This window comes from Callithrix jacchus, chromosome 10 (genome assembly GCF_049354715.1).
Source record: "Callithrix jacchus isolate 240 chromosome 10, calJac240_pri, whole genome shotgun sequence".
Lineage (NCBI taxonomy): Eukaryota > Metazoa > Chordata > Mammalia > Primates > Cebidae > Callithrix > Callithrix jacchus.
Genome location: NC_133511.1, coordinates 65,911,690 through 65,932,649, shown reverse-complemented (window position 1 = coordinate 65,932,649; position 20,960 = coordinate 65,911,690). Strand labels below are relative to the sequence as shown.

Sequence of the window (20,960 nt, the reverse complement as noted above, 5' to 3'; positions counted from 1 at the left end):
AACTTGGGCATGATGGGAAAAGATAAATGTATTTATAATTTTGATATATGTCCTACATACAGGTTGAACCATTTGCACTTCAACCCATATATGAAAGTGCCATTTCTTCACATTCGCTAACATAGTATTGTCAAGCTTTATGATTTTGCTAATTTGATAGATGTAAAATGCTATGTCAATTTAGTTATTTTATTTCTATTTTTAGAGATGGGGTTTTGCCATGTTGCCCAGACTGGTCTCGAACTCCTGGACTCAAGTTATCCTAAAGTGCTGGGATTACCGCATGAGCCACTGTGCCTGGCCATTGTCAGTTTAGTTTTAATTTGTATTTCTCTTTCATAAGTGAAGTTGGACTTTTTTTTTCTCTTTCTATGAGTTGTCTGATCTTGCCCTTTGCCCATTTCTATTGGATTCCTGGAAATTTTCTTACCAGTTTCTAGTATTGTTTTGAAAATATATTAGGGAGATTAGACCTTTCTTTATTTGCAATATGTCTGATTAGGCATTATCTCATTGTATCCTTATAATAACTCCTCTGTGAGGATGTTGTTAAATTTTCCATTTAACTGATGAAGAAATAGAGGTAAAGTAAGATTAGGTGACTTGCCCACAGTTAAAATAAATGATGAAAGGCTGGTTTGAACTAGATGTCTCTGACTCTATGCTTGAGCTTTCAACAACTTATAAATTGTCTTCCCAGTGTAGTACAGGAAGGAAAAAAACAATTTTTCCTAAATTTCTCCTTATTTGCCTAAAATTTCCCTATTTGTCTGCCTTGCTTTTCTTCCTTTTCTTCTTTCTTTCCTTTCCTTTATTTTTTATCTTTCCTTAAAAAATATTTAGCTCCTACTATGTACCAGGTGCTAGAGAGTCAGTATTAGTAACTAATAGTGTAAACTCTCAAAACGCTCATAGTTCTAGGAAAGGAAGACAGTCACAAAAAGTTACAATGTTATGCAATAAATATATTACAAGAGGAGAGTGAGTTTCATGGAAGGCTTTATAAAGGAAGTGACTTTTAAGTTGGGTATGGAGGATGATTTGGAAATCTAGATGAAGTGAGGAAGAGCATTCCAGACAGAGGATGCTTGTCTGTCTTGTTCCAGCTTGTACAATATTTAGCATTGTCTCTTTCCAGCTTTTTAAGTCATCCTGTAATATTTGAGAATTTAGTGAGTAGTTAGGCCTTCATGATTTTATAGACTTGAATATCATTTATTTCTTATTTATGAAAAATACTAGTACTTTTAATGAGCTTCATGTTTTCCTATTAGTATCTCACTCCTATTCTCTCTCTCTCTTTTCCTCGTATAGTGGGGGCCCTTGAAGCCACTGATGGAAGCCACACTACCTGGGCATCGGACCATGAACCCCTGTCCTGTATGGGAGCGGAAGAGTGGTTGTGTGTTCCTGTTCTTCATCTGTGTGCGGGGCCATGTCACGGAGCGTCAACAGATTGTGTCAGGCAGGAATGCTGCCCGTCTTTGCTTCATCTGTAGTCAGGATGCTGGATGTTCGTGGAGTGAGGTGAGGGACTTGACTGAAGAGGTCATTGGCCCAGAGCTGAAGCACTGGGCTACATTTGCTGTGGGCCCAGGTCATGGCATCCAGCTGCAATCAGGGAGACTGGTCATTCCTGCATATACCTACTATATCCCTTCCTGGTTCTTTTGTTTCCGGTTACCATGTAAAACCAGGCCTCATTCTCTGATGATCTACAGTGATGACCTAGGGGTCACATGGCACCACGGTAGACTCATTAGGCCCATGGTTACAGTAGAATGCGAAGTGGCAGAGGTGACTGGGAGGGCTGGCCACCCTGTGCTATATTGCAGTGCTCGGACACCAAACAGGTGCCGGGCAGAGGCTCTCAGCACTGACCATGGTGAAGGCTTTCAGAGACTGGCCCTGAGTCGACAGCTCTGTGAGCCCCCGCATGGTTGCCAAGGCAGTGTAGTAAGTTTCCGGCCCCTGGAGATCCTGCATAGGTGCCAGGACTCTAGTAGCAAAGATGCATCCACCATTCAGCAGAGCTCTCCAGGCAGTTCACTGAGGCTGGAGGAGGAAGCTGGAACACCATCAGAATCATGGCTCTTGTACTCACACCCAACAAACAGGAAACGGAGGGTTGACCTAGGTATTTACCTCAACCAGACCCCCTTGGAGGCTGCCTGCTGGTCTCGCCCCTGGATCTTGCACCGTGGGCCCTGTGGCTACTCTGATCTGGCTGCTCTGGAGGAGGAGGGCTTGTTTGGGTGTTTATTTGAATGTGGGACCAGGCGAGAGTGTGAGCAGATTGCCTTCCGCCTGTTTACACACCGGGAGATCCTGAGCCACCTGCAGGGGGACTGCACCAGCGCTGGTAGGAACCTGAGCCAATTCAAGAGCAATTAATTGGCTTAGGACCCAATTTCCATAGTTAGAAATGGTAGTTACAGCCAGGTTAACAGAAGCTACTGAAGTCTACAGAGAATCAAAAAACTTAATATTCTGTTCCCTACCTTTTTTCTCTTCTCCCCGTCTAAAGAGCAAAATGAAAGTTTTGCCTTAGCTACTGCAGTGGAAAGAGCACTGAACGAGGAGTTGGAAGACAAGAATGTGGTCCTGGCTCTGCCACTGGCTTGCTTTTGGACCCTGGACATGTCACCTGAATTCTCTGGGCCTCAGGTTCCCATCTGTAAAATGAGAATATTGGTTCTAAGATTTCTCATCTTCCCATCCCTAGGAGAAGCAGAATGCCTACATGCTTTGTGATCAGTAAGTCCTGGTTGCATAAAGGACTCTGATGCCAAAATGGAAATCAGAGGACTTATCTTTTCACATGACTTACCCCTCATCCAAGTGTGAGGTTATAAGCAGGTGTCATGGCAGGAAGGAAAATCAGATCTGTATGATTTGTTCCATTTTTAATAACAAAAATATCCACACCCTTCTAATCATGCTCAGAGCTCTGTAGGCTCTCTGTCCTAGAGGAATTCAGCAAAACAGAAGAATCATGAAATCTCCTACCTCATGAAAAACTACAGCTTTGTAGTTCTGCTTACCTTCTCTTCCTCATCCAGAAAGTATCATTTGCTAGGGAGAACAATTAGAAGTTCAATGCCAGTAATACTGGATAATAGTGCATATTGCTTCTGGTGGTATTACCTTGATGAAGGATGGGCTGAAGTTCAGAATTCCGTCAGGGCCTCCCTTATTAGGATGGTTCCTGATGGGAAAGGACATGGATTAGAACTTTAAAACAATGGACAGAATTTCCCACAGTCTCTGCCCTCAAGGAGTTTACCAGTTTATGGGGCTAGAAGAGGGAGAAATTTCAAGAAAATAAATATAGCTGTTGGGAGGGTTTGTAGATTTTGGGCTATACCTTGGAGTGATGGTAGCTGCTGATGTAATTTTCTTAGTTGCGTCTTCCGTGCGCCTGGAATCGTCTGTCCAAGGCTTGTTCCGGCTTCTGGATTTCCCTTGTTTGTTTTTCTCAGGATATTGTATCTCAGGATACTGGCCCCAGCTGCTACGCTACCTACAAGAAGATCTTCACCATTAGTAAGATCTCTGAACCACAAACCTCAGAATTAGGCCTGTTTGTGTAGACCCATGGAAATCACTACTTGTGAAGTAGGGATGGCTTTTTGTCTAATGGTTTCGTGCTGAACTTAGTCCATGCTGAGTCTCTCAGATGCCACATTGGTTGTGCCTATCTTAGATTGTTTCCCCCATAGCCCGTTATTGTGACAGAAATTCTGTCATGAGAGATTTATTTTTTGTCCCTATTTTAGGAGGCTAATGCTTAAATTGGTATCAACTAAATATATTTAGTGTTGTATAATGACCATGGAGAACAAGTCTTAGTCATGAAATAATAGCCGCGGAGGCTAGGGGTTATAGTTACACTAGTTGGGTAGAGAAAGTCCTGCAGGATAAAAGTGGAGATTAACTTTACCTACTTTAGCCAATTGCTTAAGTCATGGCTTAGAGTGACTTAAAAATTCCCTTTGCCTCTCCTACATTTGCCAAAGTAATCTTCCCAGTACACATTTATTCACTCATGTATACATTTATCTAAATATTTCTTGAGTGCCTAATACAAGATACTTTCTACTGCCATTCCTTGGCTCAAAATCATGTGTGGTTCCCCATTGCCTATTAAAGGATATTTACATTTAGCCTGACATGTAGGCCCTTCCAGCTGTTGGGTGAAATAATGCACAGATACTTTCCTCTACTTCCTTATATGAGGCCCACTGTCAGGGAAAACCTCTTAAAGTTGGCAAGTGGAGGAATTGGGGAAAGGGAAAGGATTAAAAGGGTAGCTTCCTCCTGAGTGGTAGAAACTCCTTATTCAGCAAAGCTTTCCTGAACACTATACTGGATAGGAATAGGGAGGATGGCCAAGTCCTATGACCAGCGCTAAAGGATGAAAAGAATGAGAATATTGACTTCTTTAGGACTACTCAAGAAGGGAGTTACGGCAGGGACCTTCATCCTGTGCAGTGTGACCCAGAGATGTCTAATACCAGCACTCATAAGAGGTCTATTTCTAAATTGCCCTTCTCTTAACTTCTTCCCCCGCCTCATGTTTTTTCCCTTTAATGACTAGCATCAAAACTCTTTAACTGGGGCAGGCCTCTGAGCTATTTCAAGAATAGTAAGAAAAGGGGGTTGGGAACAGGGGAAGTCCAGAATAAGGACCTGAGAGAGGAACAGAGGTCATGGCAGCTGTGAAGAAAAAGAACAGATCAGAAGAATCCTGACACCTGAGGAAGAGAGAAGTGTCACAGACATGAGGCCTAGGCTAGAGAGATGGTGTAGGTGGCAGCTGCTGTGAAGAAGAAATGACAACAGGCTGGAGCTGTTCCCTGAAATCTGTGGGAAGGAAGAGAGACCTGCACAGGCTAGCACTTAGCTTGTGGAAAAGGTTCTCATTCAACACTGCAACTTTTAGCTGGCTTAATTTGTCCACATTCCAGATGACCAACAAAGACAGCTATAGACACTCCAACTCTGTGCCAATTACCCAAGACCTTCAGGGTCCTGGGACCTATTCCATGATACTGGTACCCTAACCCATTTCAGCCACCCTCAGATTGGTAGAGTGGGAAAGATAGGGCAGGTGGTAACAGCTTTTAAGAAAAGAGGAAAGCGGATGGGAGGCCTGTAATCTATAGGCATGTAGAGAGGACTACCTACATAGGCTGTGGTCCTTGGCCCTCAGGAGCTCCCATCCTGTCACTTGGACTCTAGAATGGATCCATCTAGCACACGTGGCCTAACACTGAGAGTGCAGGAAGCATGGGTAGGGGCCTTCTGCCGACACAGCCTAGTGGCTGTGTTCATGTTCTTACTGTTCACCTCAGGCTGTTGTCTGGGTACTTAATTTGGACTTGTTTCCCCTGGTCACCAGTCTCCCCTCAGATATCCACAGGACATGAAGCAGCTTCAGCCATGGATAAGAGGCTTTTCACTCTGCCTGTTGGGTAGCCCAGAGGATCCACGAAGGTCAACCTGAGGCTGCACAGCCTCCTCCCCAGGGCAGTAGGAATTGATATCTCATTTTCTCCAGATTGGGCTTCTCATTCTTCTCCAGGAGGTCACAATCTGCCTCTCTGGTAGGCCATGCATCCATCTCTGTGGTGCCAGAATCCAGTCAGGGCCTCCCTTTGGTCCTTACCATAGGCTGCCATGTGTTATTGTCTATGTTGTGCCCTCTATGCCTCTGCTTGGCTGTGAGCTCCTTGAGTGACTCCTCACTGTGTCCTTTTTACCTTGAATCACAATGGCTTATCTAAAAATATTTAATTTTTTCTATCACATTCTGAATTCCCTGGAGGTAAGGACTATGTCTGATTCCTCTCTTTGTCCTTTGCACCCAGAATAGGGCCTGAAACAGAGTAGCCAGCAGTAAAGATATGCTGAATGAATGAATGAGCCAACGATCCTTGGCCTTTGAAGCTAGTTGAGAAGGCCAGGGGGAGTTCCACTGTAGGGAGGGGAATGTTGCATCCCTTTGTAGATTATGTGGCATTTGGAACCTGCTGAACACTTACCCTCACTGTGTATTCTCTGTTCTGACTTGCTTCCAGGTCAGTCACACTACTTCCTGGGAATGGGCCTCTCTCTGGCTTGAGCTTGGTTGTCCCTGGCTTTCCCAAAGATCACAGCCTAAAAGGTGCAGTGGGGAAAATTTATGGCCTGTTGGAGAAGAGTGAGCAGCCTAATCAAGCCAAGCCTTGATTTGGGGTTCTCACTTCACTGGCATTTTCCCTCTGTCCCCAGTTGGATTTTCTATAATAATACTTTTCCAGGCCTCCATAGGAGATGCTGAAGCTCAGTGTGTTCTCATTGGGTCTTGGCTTTGTGATGCTGAGTGCCAGAAATACTCTATACCATAAAAACTACCATCATTCTTTGAAACAAGAAAGAGAAATAAAGAGCTTAATTCTGGTGACTGTTTTTTTTTCTTAAACTGTATGATGATTATTATACTAATATCTAGTTTGTGCCCAGCTTCTTTTAAAAAATGAATTTGAGGCAGTTTCTTGGTTTTCATAAGAACTTTTACTTTCAGAAAACTTTACTAATGATAATCCTTTGCACTTTTACACGTTGTTATTTGAACATAATTACCTATTAAGGGAAGCAGAGCAGGGATTTCCATGCCTGGTTACGGAGCACAATGTCATACACTAGCTTTTAAGAGGAGCAGCCAGAGGCACAGAGTCACCACTGACACCAATGCTGGTGCTTGCCACTGCATATCTTATCCTTTTTTCAAAACACCTTGAGATTATTCTCAATTTGTAGCTAAAGAGGCCACAGATATTTATTAATACCCAAATCAAGTGGAATGATAGCTTTAACTTAACTGCTGATTTTTATTTGATTTTGTTCCATTGAGATGTTTAAGGCACTACTGAATTTGACCAAATGTTTCAGCATAACTCCTTAAGCTGTGTCAGTAAATCGGTCTGCTCTCTTAGATTCACTCTTGGAAAGCTTTCAGACTGAGCATGGTGGTTCATACCTGCAATCCCAGCACTTTTGGAAACCTGAATCACAGAAAAACATCCTTGGCTGGTGGAGAATGCCTCTGTCAGTAGAAACCTGAAAGAATGGAGCCAGGCAGAAACTGATAAGGGTTGAGAGGCGGCGAGAATCCTAATGATAGCCAGTAGGGTCCTTCACTGTTGTGACCTACCAGCCTTTATTTCTTAAGCTAGTTTGAATTAGATATATATAGCTTGCAACCAAAAGAATTTAAGTACCCTTCCTCAGAAAATTTGATTAATTGGTACCTCAACCTGTCAGTCACTACCTGGAACTGAATACAAACCATGAGGAATTAACCTCTTTTTTTTTCTAAGTTTGCATGCAATCTCTTGCCTCTATCACCTCAAGAAGCCTTGATAGAATCCCCACTTGCTCATTGCCTGGCTTGGGTATTATAGCTACCTTGATCTCCTCTCTGGTTACAGCATGTGCAGCTTGTAATCCATCTTCATCCTCTTTGCTTATAAGTGCCTTTTTGAGGGGTGGCATTGAGACTGCTTTATCAATATCATCATCTGGCAGTTTGGACAGATTCCTTGGTTGATTGATAGTCCCTGAATGACATGTCCAGTTTCTGTATGCATGCATTTACAGCCTTGCAGAGGTTTGGGAACTTAGCACGTGGTAGTTCCTCACGTTCTCGTAGCCTAAATGCTTTGAGGAAAAGAAATAGTTCCTCATCATGTTCCTCAATCAGGTGTCTTTTGACCCTCAGGAACCTCATGATGTCATGACATACGCCAGGCAACAAAGCTGCATGGTTGAAACCTTCCTCAATGAACCTATGCATTGTCACATATGGTGTAATTTCAGAAAATGTGGCAATGAGTTTAAATTGGCTTTTAAAGGCACATGGGGTCATCCCTAGGCTTGGGTCAGCATCAAGTTTAAAAAGAAAGTATGTGATTTTGATGTCAAAGCCTTTGCATGCTAACCATGAGGCAACCTCTTTAAAGTCAAGCACAGATCAACTGACAGAGTCACCTCCAGATCTGATGGCAGGTAGTAGAGCATTAAACCTTTTGGTGATTTGTTGCATTGGATTGCCACTCATCTTGCACACAGTGTAATATATCAGAGAGAAGGCAGCTTTAACAACTTTGTGCTTGTATGGAAGTTGCTCATTTTGTTCCAGTCAGCCATGAACCATAGAGCATTTCCACCTTCTTTTCCCATGATTGATCTGTCTGGAGTGACGAATTCTTTAAGCTCTGGAACAAGGATATAAAGTTGATCAAAAGTAAAATGAGCATTGTGATAGCACAGGACTTCCCAAAGTGAGAGTTTGCTCTTGGAATTGAAGCAAGAGCCATGCAGACAGCATACACATCTTAAGTCATAGGCAACACATTCACAGGTTCATCAACTTTGCTAAGTTCTAATGGCATGTTTGCAGGTTCCAATCACTATGAGCTTTAATAGTTTTGTTAACCTGTTGATGATCTTGCATGAAGATTGTCCAATAAATTACTTTAAATACAGTCTACTAAAGTTTGGTGAACAGTATTACCTAATAGTATATTACCAGGAGAGACACTGGGCTGGAACAGAGAGAGGACTGGCCTAGGAGGAGCCAGGAGTTCAAGGCCTTGCCCTAGAGCTTGTCAGTAACCTGATGGATGACTTTGTGCAGGCCACTGCCCCCCTTAGGAACCAGCTGATTCAGCTCTGTCATGAGCATAACCCTTGCCAAGCCCCCTCACCCCAGAGGGTGGTGTGGATCTGATATGCTAGTGAATCCTCAAAAGGGTTTAGCAAACAGTGAAGTGTTGTGTCAAGAGGAGAAGATAAATTGCCATTATCTTCCCTTTGATCTCCATTATCCTTCAGCCCTGGCAAGGTTTGACAGTTGGATGCTGATAATGAGAGTGATGCAGAAGAGGGGAGGAAAGTGGGGCCCACTGAGGAGAGCACTCCAAGGTGGACAGCCATCATGCCTTGCCTCAGTCACACCCTTAGCAACCTGCAGAAAGGTCCAATGATTTTCACCGACCTTCTGATTGTGCCCCAGACCTTCTGCTCCCCTGCTATGAGGAACCACCCAGCCTGGGTGTGGAAGAGGGAAATCTCAGCCCCAAGTAGTTGGGAAGGGACTTGGTCTGAGTGGTCTCAGCCCTCCATAAGGCCAGGCATATTACATTATAGGAAGAAGAGGAATAACATTTGTAAAGTGCCTACTGTGTACTTTGGGTTATACATACATTCTCTCACTTAATTCAGCAAGTCTGTTTTAGAGCTAGGACAGTTGAGATTCAGCAAGGTTACACAATATGTTCCAATGTCACACAATGAGTGAGTGTAACAGAAACCTCTGTTTTTATCGTACAGCAAAGAAGAGGCAGAACTGGGGTGGGAGCAATGCTTACCCTACAGGTTGATAGGCAGAGATAGTGCCTCTTAAGTCCTTGGAACATGGTGGGCATTCAGCAGCTGGTAAGAGGCAGCTGATGAGGCAGCTGTAAAAGTGTGTCTTACAGTGCACTTGAGTCACCTCTCAAACCAAAAGTCTTCCTGTTCTATTTTATCTAAGAGAAATGCATTTGTTTCTCTGCTTGGAAGCCCCAGACCTAGCTGGAGATTGTTTTCCAGTGCCCTCAACCTTCAGATCAGATGGCTTTCAAGACTCAGAGTCATCCTAAACATAGTTACTGTTGTCATCAACTAGGAATAGAATCAGAAATGAGAACCTGGATCCTCTTAAGAGGTAAACAGAACTTGATAGCAGAAGCTGACTTAGTGCCAAGTGAGAAGACCAGGGCCAGCAGGCACTAGGCAGATCTCTGAGTCACAAGTTGGAGATAGATTCTGTTTGGGACTACAGCCAGTAACCCTGTCTCTGCATTTCCCCACTATGGGCCAGTCTCTAAAGTTGTACCCAGTGAGTAGGTCTCAGTCCATCATTGCAGTGTGGATGGTCCGTCACACATTATCCCTAATCCTTACAACAATCAAAGGAGCAAGGCCTTGTCCCCAACCTGTGAATCAGAAAACAGAGCCTTGAAAAGGTTAAGTCACTTCGGAAAATCTCTTTATAGGTTTTTCATCTGTAAAAACAATAATAGGCTGAACATGGTGGCTCACGCCTGTAATCCCAACACTTTGGGAGGCCATGGTGGGTGAGAAGTTCAAGACCAGCCTGGGCAACATGGTGAGACCCTGTCTCTACAAGGAAAAAAGAAAATACAAAAATTAGCCAAGTGTAGGGGCATGTACCGGTAGTCCCAGTTACTCGAGAGGCTGAGGTGGGAGGACCACCTGAACCCAGGTGGTTGAGGCTGCAGTGAGCCATGATCATGCCATTGCACTCCAGCCTGGGCAACAGAGTGAGACCCTGCCTCAAAAAAAAAACCAAAAAATAAAAAAACAAAAAAAACAAGAATAATAAAAATACCTTTTATCTAAAAAGGTTTAAACTGTTATCTAAAAACAATAAAAGTTTTTTAGATAAAAGTTTAAACCTTTCGTACACCGAAGATGTTCAAAACATGAGAACTGCCCTGATTATTATTTTTTCCTACAGTAATCATATTAGCCCAGAATGTGTGCACAATGTATATGTGATGGTCTGAATGTATGTGTCCTCTGCAAATCCATATGTTGAAACCTAACACCCAAGATGATGGTCTTAAGAGGTAGGGTCTTTGGGAGGTGATGAGGTCAGGGCAGAGTCCTCATCAATGGCATTGGTGACCTTATAAAAAACCTGAGGGGGCTTGCTAGCCCCTTTCCCCTTCATTCATGTGGAGAATGCAGCAACAAGATGCTGTCTGTGAGGCAGAGAGTAAGCCCTCACCAGACACCAAATCTGGTAGCTTGATCTTATACTTATCAGCCTCCAGAACTGTTGAGCAATAAGTGTCTGTTGTTAAAAAAGTATCTGTTGAGCAATAAGCTTCTGTTGCCTAGTCTGGCCAGGTGTGGTGGTTCACCACACCTTAGGAGGTGAGCCCCAGCACTTTAGGAGGCTGACGGCGAGGGGGTGGATCACCTGAGGTCAGGAGTTCGAGACCAGCCTGGCCAACATGATGAAACCCCCATCTCTACTAAAAATACAAAAAGTAGCTGGGCATTGTGGCTTCCACCTGTAATCCCAGCTACTCAGGAGGATGACACAGGAGATCTCTTAAAACCAGGGAGGCTGAGGCTGCAGTGAGCCAAGATTGCACCATTGCACTCCAATCTGGGCAACAAGAGTGAAACTTTGTCTAAAAAAAAAAAATTGCCTCGTCTAAGGAGATTTTGTTATAGTAGCCTGAGCTAAGATATGTATGCAGTACCTTTAAATTTATGTGTGCATATGAATCACCTGGGGAGGATTTTATTAAAAAAGATCCTGGCCCCACCGACCCTCAAGCCTCCCCTTCCACAAGAATTTAATTCAGTAAATCTGGGATGGGACCTAAAAATTTGCATTTCTGACAAGTTCCCAAGTAATACCGATGCTGCAAGTGCACAGACCACTCTTCACGTAGAATTATGTTATGGTACTTACTTCTCCATCTGTTGCCTTAACTACCTCCTACTCACATTCTTGCCAGCCCCATGAGGTAGGAGGAATAGAGACTGTTACTACTACTGTTCTGTGGAATCAAGCTTCACTTCCCAAACAGGTGTCCAACTTGTGTCCCTAGCTGCCAGTCAGCTGTATCCTTCCTGGGTCAGAAATTTAGCTTTCTCATGACATAGTCATTACCTGGGATTCCTACTGATATTCTTTCCAATCAAGGTAACATCATAGCATGGGCACAGACCTGGACAAGTGGGCACAGGATGCTTCACCACCCATACAGCAGATTTGCAAGACTCTGGGTTCAGCCAAGGACTCAAGCTGTGTGAAAGGGGCTTTTTTTCCTTGCAAAAGGGAGAACAAGGGTCAGAGCACAGAGTAGGAGCTATATCTAGACATTTGCCAAACTAGAGATTGCTGAACTCCATGGGTTTGTGGGTCAAATACGAGATTCAAGGGTGTGGGGCTACATTGTACTCATCATCCAGACAATAACCTGACCCTATGTCTGATCTAGACTCTCATGTTTTGCCTTTGGTGGCCACACTGTGGCCAAAGTCAAGTGTTTCTTGACACCTCTCTCCTTAGCTCCCTCCCCTAAGTGGCCCCAGATTCAGGTTTCTTTGGGGTCAAGACCTTGGAAAATCATCAAGAAGCTGCAGTGCCTTTCCTGCTACTCTATGTGCCTGGTTTGGAAGCTCGGGTTTCTGTTTTGAAGTTATGGTTATAGGCCATGCATTTTGGGTTAAGGCCAAGTCCAATGGGCAGATATGAGCTTTGAGGAGAGGGCGCCAAGTCTGTTTGTTTACCATATTATTCCATCCTCTAGCTTAGCACCATCCCCTAGCATATCGGGGCTCAAGTATTTGTTGAATGAATTAATGGCCATTCTATTTTTAATCACTTGGAGGGCAGAGATCCTCCAAAATTGGAAACTCAAAGGTAGATCCTGGGTAGGTGGACACTCTTGCCTTTCTTGACCCACTTGATCCTCAGCAGCCCTAGTTAAAGTGAGCCCTGGATTTAGGAAGGTGCCATTAAGAGAATCCCACCCTGGAGCTGAGGAAGATCTACTTTGCCGTTCCAGTCATCCAGGTTCATAACATGTTCTTTGTTGCTACTCAGAAACCTTTCCTAAAGTCTGGTCTAAACACTCTAGCCTGGCATCTGCTGGGTCAATGGCTGTAAGGAGTAGTTGAGTGAGCACCTCCAACCTAGAGCCCTGAAAGTGGCGAGTGGGGCTCCCAAAGGCCAGCATGGTGGTGACAGTAGAAATCAGTGAGGGGAGACCTAACAGAAAAGATGAATCTTGAGGCCAGAGCCAAGAATCTCCACCCCTCATATGAAGATGCTCACTTGGAGGGGGCTGATGACTTCAACTCTGAGCCTCTTAGCCTGGTTTTTATAAGGGCTGCCACTGCAATTTCCTTACAGCTCTTGGGAGGATAGTCTCCATATTTGCTTACAAGGCCAGTGAGTATCCCAGTGCTTCAGGTATTCCAAATGGGAGGGCACAGGACTTGTCCTAAGCCCAGAGTTGGGGAAAATCCTTATCAGACTTCCCTGAGCTTGATGGGGCTGCAGACACACTATACTTGCTAAGGAGTTGAGGCTGATCCCACCAGCTAGGGACAGATGGGTTCCAGATTCAGGGGCTCAGATAGGTGGATGTGTTTAAGCAGGGCTGCTATTGTTGGTGCCCAATACAGACGTACCTAGCCAAGAGGCAAATGAGGCCTGAAATCCAGCCAAGAGTGGAGCTCCCAACCCTTGGAATCATAAGGCTGCAACTGTCCGAAGGTGCATCTTTTCTAATTAGCACAGGGTAGACCTTGGGAAATCCTAGTTGAGGGTATCTGAGGTGGGGCTAATCATGGCTGCCTGAGTACACTGAGCTGAGAAGTCCATGCCTGACTTTTTTGGGGATGTTGGCGAAAGGCTAACTCTCCTTGCACTGTCTGAGAGAGGTTGACCTGGGCCTGTGAGCCAGGCTGAGCTCCCATTGGGATTATGTCCCAAAGGGGATGCCTTTGGGACATGCCTGCCCTGCCTAGAGCATGCTAGACCACTCTCAAAAGAGACATCTTTATTGGACAATGGGACCTCTGGTCTTGGGGTAGAAATTAGTAAAATCTATTTTCTGTGACAAGACTGGGAGGTAGGAAGGAAAACACTTAAATGACATTTAGAAGAATGTAATTTATTAAATAGAACCTTAGCAAAGAGAGAAAAAAAATTAAGGTTATGCTTACAATAAAGAGAAAGCTTGGAGCAGAAGTGACAAGTCTTTGTCCTAACTCAAGTTTTAGCACTTTTTTAAAAGCCCTCCCCTCCCTCCCTCCTTCTTTTCTTTCCCCACCCACCCCTGCCTTTTAAAACTAGCTGAGTGAGAACTTGGACAATCCACTAAATTCTGAGCCTACTTTTCTTCCTCAGTAAAGTGGGCACAACAACTCTCACCTCTTAGGTTACTGAGAGGATCTAGAATGCATCTGTGTAATGGGCTTGGGATGGAGATAAGGTGACCTTGTTCTCCTTCCTGCCTTCTTCCTAGTTGTGATGGTTAATACTGAGTCAACTCGGTTGGATTGAAAGATGCAGAGTATTGATCCTGGGTGTGTCTGTGAGAGTATTGCCAAAGGAGATTAACATTTGAATCAGTGGTCTGCGAAGGGCAGACCCACCCTTAATTTGGGTGGGGATCATCTAATCAGCTGCCAGTGCAGCTAGGCTATAAAGTAGGCAGAAAGATGTAAAAGACTAGACTGCCTAGCCTCCCAGCCTACATCTTTCTCCCATGCTGGATGCTTCCTGCCCTCAAACATCAGATTCCAAGGTCTTCAGTTTGGGTCTCAGACTGGCTTTCTTTGCTCCCCAGCTTGCAGATGACCTATTGTGAGAACTTGCAATCATGTGAGTTAATATTTAATAAACTCCCCTTTGTGTATCTATCTATTCTATTAGTTCTGTCCCTCTAGAGAACCCTGACTAATACAGTAAATTGGTACCAGTAGAGTGGGGTGTTGCTGAAAAGATATCCCAAAATGTGGAAGTGATTTTCGAACTTGGTAGCAGGCAGAGGTTGGAACAATTTGGAGGGCTCAGAAGAAGAGAGGAACATATGGAAAAGTTTGGAAGTCCCTAGAGGCTTGTTGAATGACTTTGACAAAAATGCTGATATTGATATGGCCAATGAAATCCAAGCTAAGGTGGTCTCAGATGGAGATGAGGAACTTGTTGGGAACTGGAGTAAAGGTGACTCTTGTTATGTTTTAGCAAAGAGACTGGTGGCATTTTGCCCCTGCCCTAGAGATTTGCAGAACTTTGAACTTGAGAGAGGTGATTTAGGATATCTGGCAGAAGAAATTTCTAAGCAGGAAAGCATTCAAGAAGTGACTTGGGTACTGTTAAAGGCATTCAATTTTATAAGGGAAGTGAAGCATAAAAGTTGGGAAAATTTGCAGCCTGACAATTCAATAAAAAAGAAAATCCCATTTTCTGAGGAGAAATTCAAGCTGGCTCTAGAAATTTGCATAAGTAATGAGGAGCTGGGTGTTAATTCCCAAGACAATGGGGAAAATGTCTCCAGGGCATGTCAGAGGTTTGCATTGCAGCCCCTCACATCACAGGCCCAGAGGCCTAGAAGGAAAAAATGGTTTCATGGGCCAGGCCCAGGGTCCCCAGGCTGCTCCAGCTGTGGCTGAAAGGGGCCAATGTAGAGATCGGGCCATGACTTCAGATGGTGCAAACATCAAGCCTTGGCAGCTTCCACAGTGTTCAAAACATGAGAGCTGCCCTGATTATTGGTTTTTTCCTACAGCAATCATATTAACCCATAATGTGTGCACAGTGTGTATGTGATAGTCCCTGCCCCATGTGTTGTTGAGCCTGCCAGTGCACAGAAGTCAAGAATTGGAATTTGAGAACCTCTGCCTAGGTTTCAGAGGCTGTATGAAAACACCTGGATGTCCAGGCAGAATTTGCTGCAGGGGCGGGGCTCTCATGGAAACCCTCTGCTAGGGCAGTACGAAAGGGAAATGTGGGGTTGGAGCCTCCACACAGAATCCCTACTGGGGCACTGCATAGTGGAGCTGTGAGAAGATGGCCACTGTCCTCCAGACCCCAGAATTGTAGATCCACTGACAGCTTGTACTGTGCACCTGGAAAAGCTGTAGACACTCAATGTCTGCTTGTGAAAGCAGCCAGGAGGGAGGCTGTACACTGCAAAGCCACAGGGACAGAACTGCCCAAGATGATGGGAACCCAACTCTTGCATCAGTGTGACCTGGATGTGAGACATGGAGTCAAAGGAGATTATTTTGGAGCTTTAAGATTTGACTGCCCTGCTGGATTTTGGACTTTCATGGAACCTGTAACCTTTTTGTTTTGGCCAATTTCTCCCATTTGGAATGGCTATATTTACCCAATGCCTGTACCACCACTGTATCTAGGAAGTAACTAACCTGCTTTTGATTTTACAGGCTCATAGGTGGAAGGGACTTACCTTGTCTCAGATGAGACTTTGGACTGTGTTAATAAGTTAAGACTTTGGGGGACTGTTGGGAAAGCATGATTGGTTTTGAAATGTGAGGACATGAGATTTGGGAGGGGCCAGGGGGCGGGATGATATGGTTTGGCTGTGTTCCCACCCAAATCTCATCTTAAATTTTTACATGTTGTGGGAGGGACCTGGTGGGAGGTAATTTAATCATAGGGATAGGTCTTTCCCATGCTGTTCTCATGATAGTGAGATCAGTCTCACGAGGTCTGATGGCTTTATAAGGCAGAGCTTCCCTTCACAAGCTCTCTCTTTACCTGCTGCTATCCATGTAAGATGTGACTTGCTCCTCCTTGCATTCCACCATGATTGTGAGACTTCCCCAGCCACATGGAACTGTAAGTTGATTAAACCTCTTTCTTTTGTAAATTGCCCAGTCTCAGGTATGTCTTTATCAGTAGCATGAAAACAAACTAATACACTGCTCTCATGTTTGGGCAGGGCCAGTGGGCTGGGGAGGCAGAGTCTGTCAGTGGGAGTGGGGCCATGAAGTGTCTCTTTTATGTCTGAGGGAACCACGGTGACTCACTGAGGGGGCCTAGAGGCGGTGAGGGCTGTGGGCCTGTCACATCTTGTCAAGACTGCTCAAGCAGTTCCTAACTGCTCCTCCAGCTCCCTGCCACCATCCAGTCCATTCTCCCACTTAATGGCTCCTTTGCCAGGAGAATGAAGCCTTTTTCTTGGTGTCCAGGGCCCAATCTGTCTACTTTATCTCCCACAGCAGTCCTCCATATACAGTTCAGTGTTCCTGAACAGTCATAGCATTTATGCCTTTGTGTGTACCTTGCTTTGTCTGAAATGCTCTTTCTCCCTCTTTGACAGAATTCTTCCTTTTTCCTCCCAGGATCTAGCTTAAATGTGCCATTCACTGGGGAACCTCCCATGACCCCAGATCAGGGTAGGCCCAACTTCTGGCCTCCCACTCTGTCCCCTATAATGTTGCACTGCCCATTCTATGTGGAATGTTCTGTTGCTATATATGGCTCCTTTTCTAGACTGAGTTCTTCAAGGACAGGGACCACATTTGATCCTTTCTGTGTTCTGAGTGCCCAGTCTGGGGCCTGCCACAGAATATGGGCCTCACAGAACTTGTTGAATGAGTATGTCTATAAGTGAAAATAATAGGTTGGGCAGTTGTGGATAAGTGGTGAGTGGCAAGTAGCTTTGTCCCCAAGCCTCAGAGGGTCACCTGGACTAGGCAGAAAGTTGAGAACTCATCATTTTGGTCTCTTTTACCAAAAGAGATTAGGTCTGAATTTGTTTCCAGAAATTAGGACATGTTATCTATAAGACTGTCTGGGGCTAGTAGGACAAAAGACTAAAATCTGAGGTATCTGTAAGGAGTAGTTGGAGGGAACCACAGGCACTGCACAGCTCTGTCCAAGGCTCAGGAACAACTTCAGGTGGCTAGGTATGGATAATAATCCTGCAGTCAGTCCTTCCCATGTGGGAGTGAGGCTCTCAGCCAAAAGTCCCACAAGTCACAGAACAGTCCCTCTAGTGAGTGAGAGATCTGGTAACGCAGAAGTCCTCAGATTGTCTGCTCCTCCTCCCAAGACACCGAGGGATCACACTTCCACTCAGTTTCTTATGTTGCAAGTCATCATCCTTTTTTTGGTGGGCAAAGCTTAGAGTCTTCCCCAAGATCCTAAGAATTCCTGGGAGCTTATATTCATTCCTGCTGCTATTGCATTCTTGTGACTGAGTTGTTTTGCTCCAGGCTCTGATGCTGCCCTTGCCACCTCATTCCCCAAAGCACCAGGCACAAGTATGTGCATGTAACAGATTTTCCTCCAAGAGCTGAGGGTAAGGAAGTGAGCTGTAGCACAATGCAGAGCCAAAAGGCAGAGCAGAAATCATTACCTGCTTTGTACAAAAGAGGAAACCAAAGCTTAGGCATTAACCAGGGTACTTGACTAAGGCTCTATGGCAAGTTAGTGACAGAATTGAGTCTGGAATGAGCTTTTCTGATCCAGAGACTCTAGAGTCAGCATTTCATGGTTCTGAACTTCTGGAATCCAAAGAGCTGTCCAGGTTTAGGTTAAGAACAGTTCCACACACAGAGAAAGATGGTCCTGGGTGGCGGGCAGTGAAAGAAACCTGGGGAGCTGGAGATCTCCATGAGTGTGGCTCATTTCCCCCTCTGTCTCCTTGGGCTGACCCTTGCTCATATCCTGCCAGAACAAGATCCAGGTGGATCAAACCTTTACTGAGGGTCTGCTCAGGACCAGCACAGTAGTGCAGTGGGTTTAATCTTCACTATGGTCCTGCAAGGCTGGCATCAGTATTCCCCATTAGTTGAGAAAACAGGCTCCAGGAGTGGAAGTGACTGGCTCAAGGTCATACAGATAAAGTCAGGCCTGGTTCTGAGCCTGAGGACTCCCAGTCCAGGCTCTGCTGCTAGTCCGTGGCACTGCCAACATTGACCACCAGGTGGCAATCTCCCCCAACTCCCTGCAGGCCACAGGCACCCTGGAATTTTAAGCAGTGACGCCTATGGTTGGTGCAGAACACCAGTCTCTGCCCGGTTTTGAAACTCCATTGTCTCCAAGGGGAAATTGATACCCAAGAGGGATGGTAGCTTTACATAGGATGAAATTCCATATTTATGTGCATGTGAGCATGGGATCTGCTTCTGGTTCCAAGACTGGTGGACTCTGCTGACCGGTTGTTAGCTGGAAGTTGGCAGGCATGACTTTCCTGGCCCAATGTTCAGTTTCCCCTCTGTGCCTGTTGTTGCCAAGCCCCACTCAAGAGATGGGCAGCTGAGTGTTCCTGGGACTCCACCAGAGGCCCAGGCTTCAACCTGTTTTTAGGTGGGGCACATGCGTACCTGGTCTGAGGCCATCTGAACAGTCCTGTGGATCCTTCCCCCATTTTAATCTATGTGCTTCTTTGTATGGAGCCGTGGAAACTCCTGTGATTTTCCATGCCTGCCTATAGCCAGGAACCACTGGGGGAGAGTCCTGTGAATTCTTCCTGCAGTACCTCACTGTGTTCCCTTCAAGCTCTGCTGGATGAACCAGGCCCTCTCTGCAGGCTTCCTGCCACTGGATACCCCTTTACCTCTGTGCTGCTCAGCAGCTACCCCAGGGTGGGCCTGTGAATTCTCGGCACAGCAAGCTTTCTGCCCAGATGCCAGGGTAAGGCTTCCTTTCTGGCAGGCACTCCCAGCCTCTATGCACGGCTTGGGCACACTCTCCACTCCCCATCATGGCAGTGACTCTCAGCACAAACACCACACTGTTCACAAAAACACCCCGGCTTCTCCTCCATTTTCTCCTATGTCCTCGCTTTGTGTGTGTATGCATGTGCACGCTCCTTCATGTCTCTCTTTGCAGAGTGTGGTCTTAGAGCCTCTTGTCCTCAGCTTTGAACCTTCACTGCAACTCCACAAATCAAGACCTCAAGGAAAGTCCTGCTGTCCATCCTGTCAAGCAAAGGTAGGACAGCTCCCTTGCCAGATTCAGAGGAGAGATGGACTGGGAGTTCCTTGAAGGCAGGGCTGCTGTTGAGCTCTGTGTCCCCATCACCCAGCACAGGGCCTGCATGGGACAGGCCCCAGGGGGAGGGAGTTGGTTCTCACATGAATGAAGGGCCCTGTACTAGAGCAGGTTAGCCTCTCAGAACAGAATGAGTCCCCTCCCTCTGTAGGGCACCACACACCCCTCTGTGGGAACTGAGGGAAGCTGGGGAACAGAGCAAATATTGATGAAGGCAAGCAGCACACAGCCATTATGTCAGTGTTTCTCAAGTTTCTCTCCTTCATATGCCTCCTCCATGATTTTTGCTAAATCCATGGATTGTTAATAATTTTCTTTAGTGTATTTTATGAAAATACCTAATTCATGGTCTCCTAAGGAATAATATTCATGAAGTCATTGATTTGATGTAGCTTTCCTAATATACTTTAAATTATATACATAGTTATTAAAAAATAGCAAAGACCACTGAAGTAGGTTATACCTACCACCAGTGAGATGTATACTGCACTTGGGTTATTTAGTTTTCACAAAACCCTGTAAGGTTAATAATGCTATTTCTGTTTTATAGAGAAGAAATTGAAGGCCAGAGAATTGACTTGGCCAAGGTCACACAGTCTTCTCATCTTTTCCCTACAGCCTAAAGATGGGAGAGGGGAAGGGAGGAGCGGGTTCTTGGGGGATGATGAAGGATGATGGGGGACCGGGACAGCTGCCACTGAAAAATGAAAGAAGATGGGGAAGATAGGAGGTGGGGGGCAGGACTCCATGTCAGAAAGGCAAATGACCTGAGTCTCAATGTCCTATGCACAGTAATGGCCATGAAAATAGCTGCAGATTTGCCTGCATTTGTGTGACCAAGATTTATTGTGCCAGCAACTCCGGTAATTGGATGATGAAAGCACTGCAGCTGGGACTGTTGGCTGGAGATTAATTATTAGGGAGAGGAGGTAGGGTGGGGGTAGCCTGGATGGTGCCCAGCTGTGGAGAGACTGGAACCTGCTAGAAGAGCAGGTGGGCAGACCTGAGACATCTAGTGGACCCCTCCTCACTCAGCTAAGACCCAGGGAGGGAGGCAACTGAATTGGGCCAAGGCCACAGCCATTCTAAAGCAAGGCAGCATGAGGGCTTTTCTCTGAGTGAAGCTGATTTTCCAGAAAAGATAGGCAGCTACAACAGCAGGAGGGGCCTGCTCTTGGAGTCTGACACCAGAGGGGAAGCCTCAGCTATGTCTCTTACTGGCTATGTGTCCTTAGGAAGGTGACTTAACCTCTTCGAACCAGTTTTCCTGGTACAATGGAGATGATAGTGCTGACTTTACTAGGAAGTCATGAAGCTCCAAGGAGATTATTGGATGCTTTTT

At 45.4% G+C, this 20,960-nt stretch overlaps 1 protein-coding gene across 1 annotated transcript in view; it reads left to right on the top strand.

Moving 5' to 3' along the window:
* Positions 1-16,484, top strand: part of NEU3 (neuraminidase 3) — a 36,384-nt gene extending 19,900 nt beyond the window's left edge. Inside the window, 1 exon segment of the mRNA XM_003734173.6 lies at positions 1,315-16,484. Within this exon segment, the coding sequence (XP_003734221.4) occupies positions 1,315-2,394 (1,080 nt within the window). The 3' untranslated portion in view covers positions 2,395-16,484.
* The last annotated feature ends 4,476 nt before the right edge of the window (positions 16,485-20,960 follow it).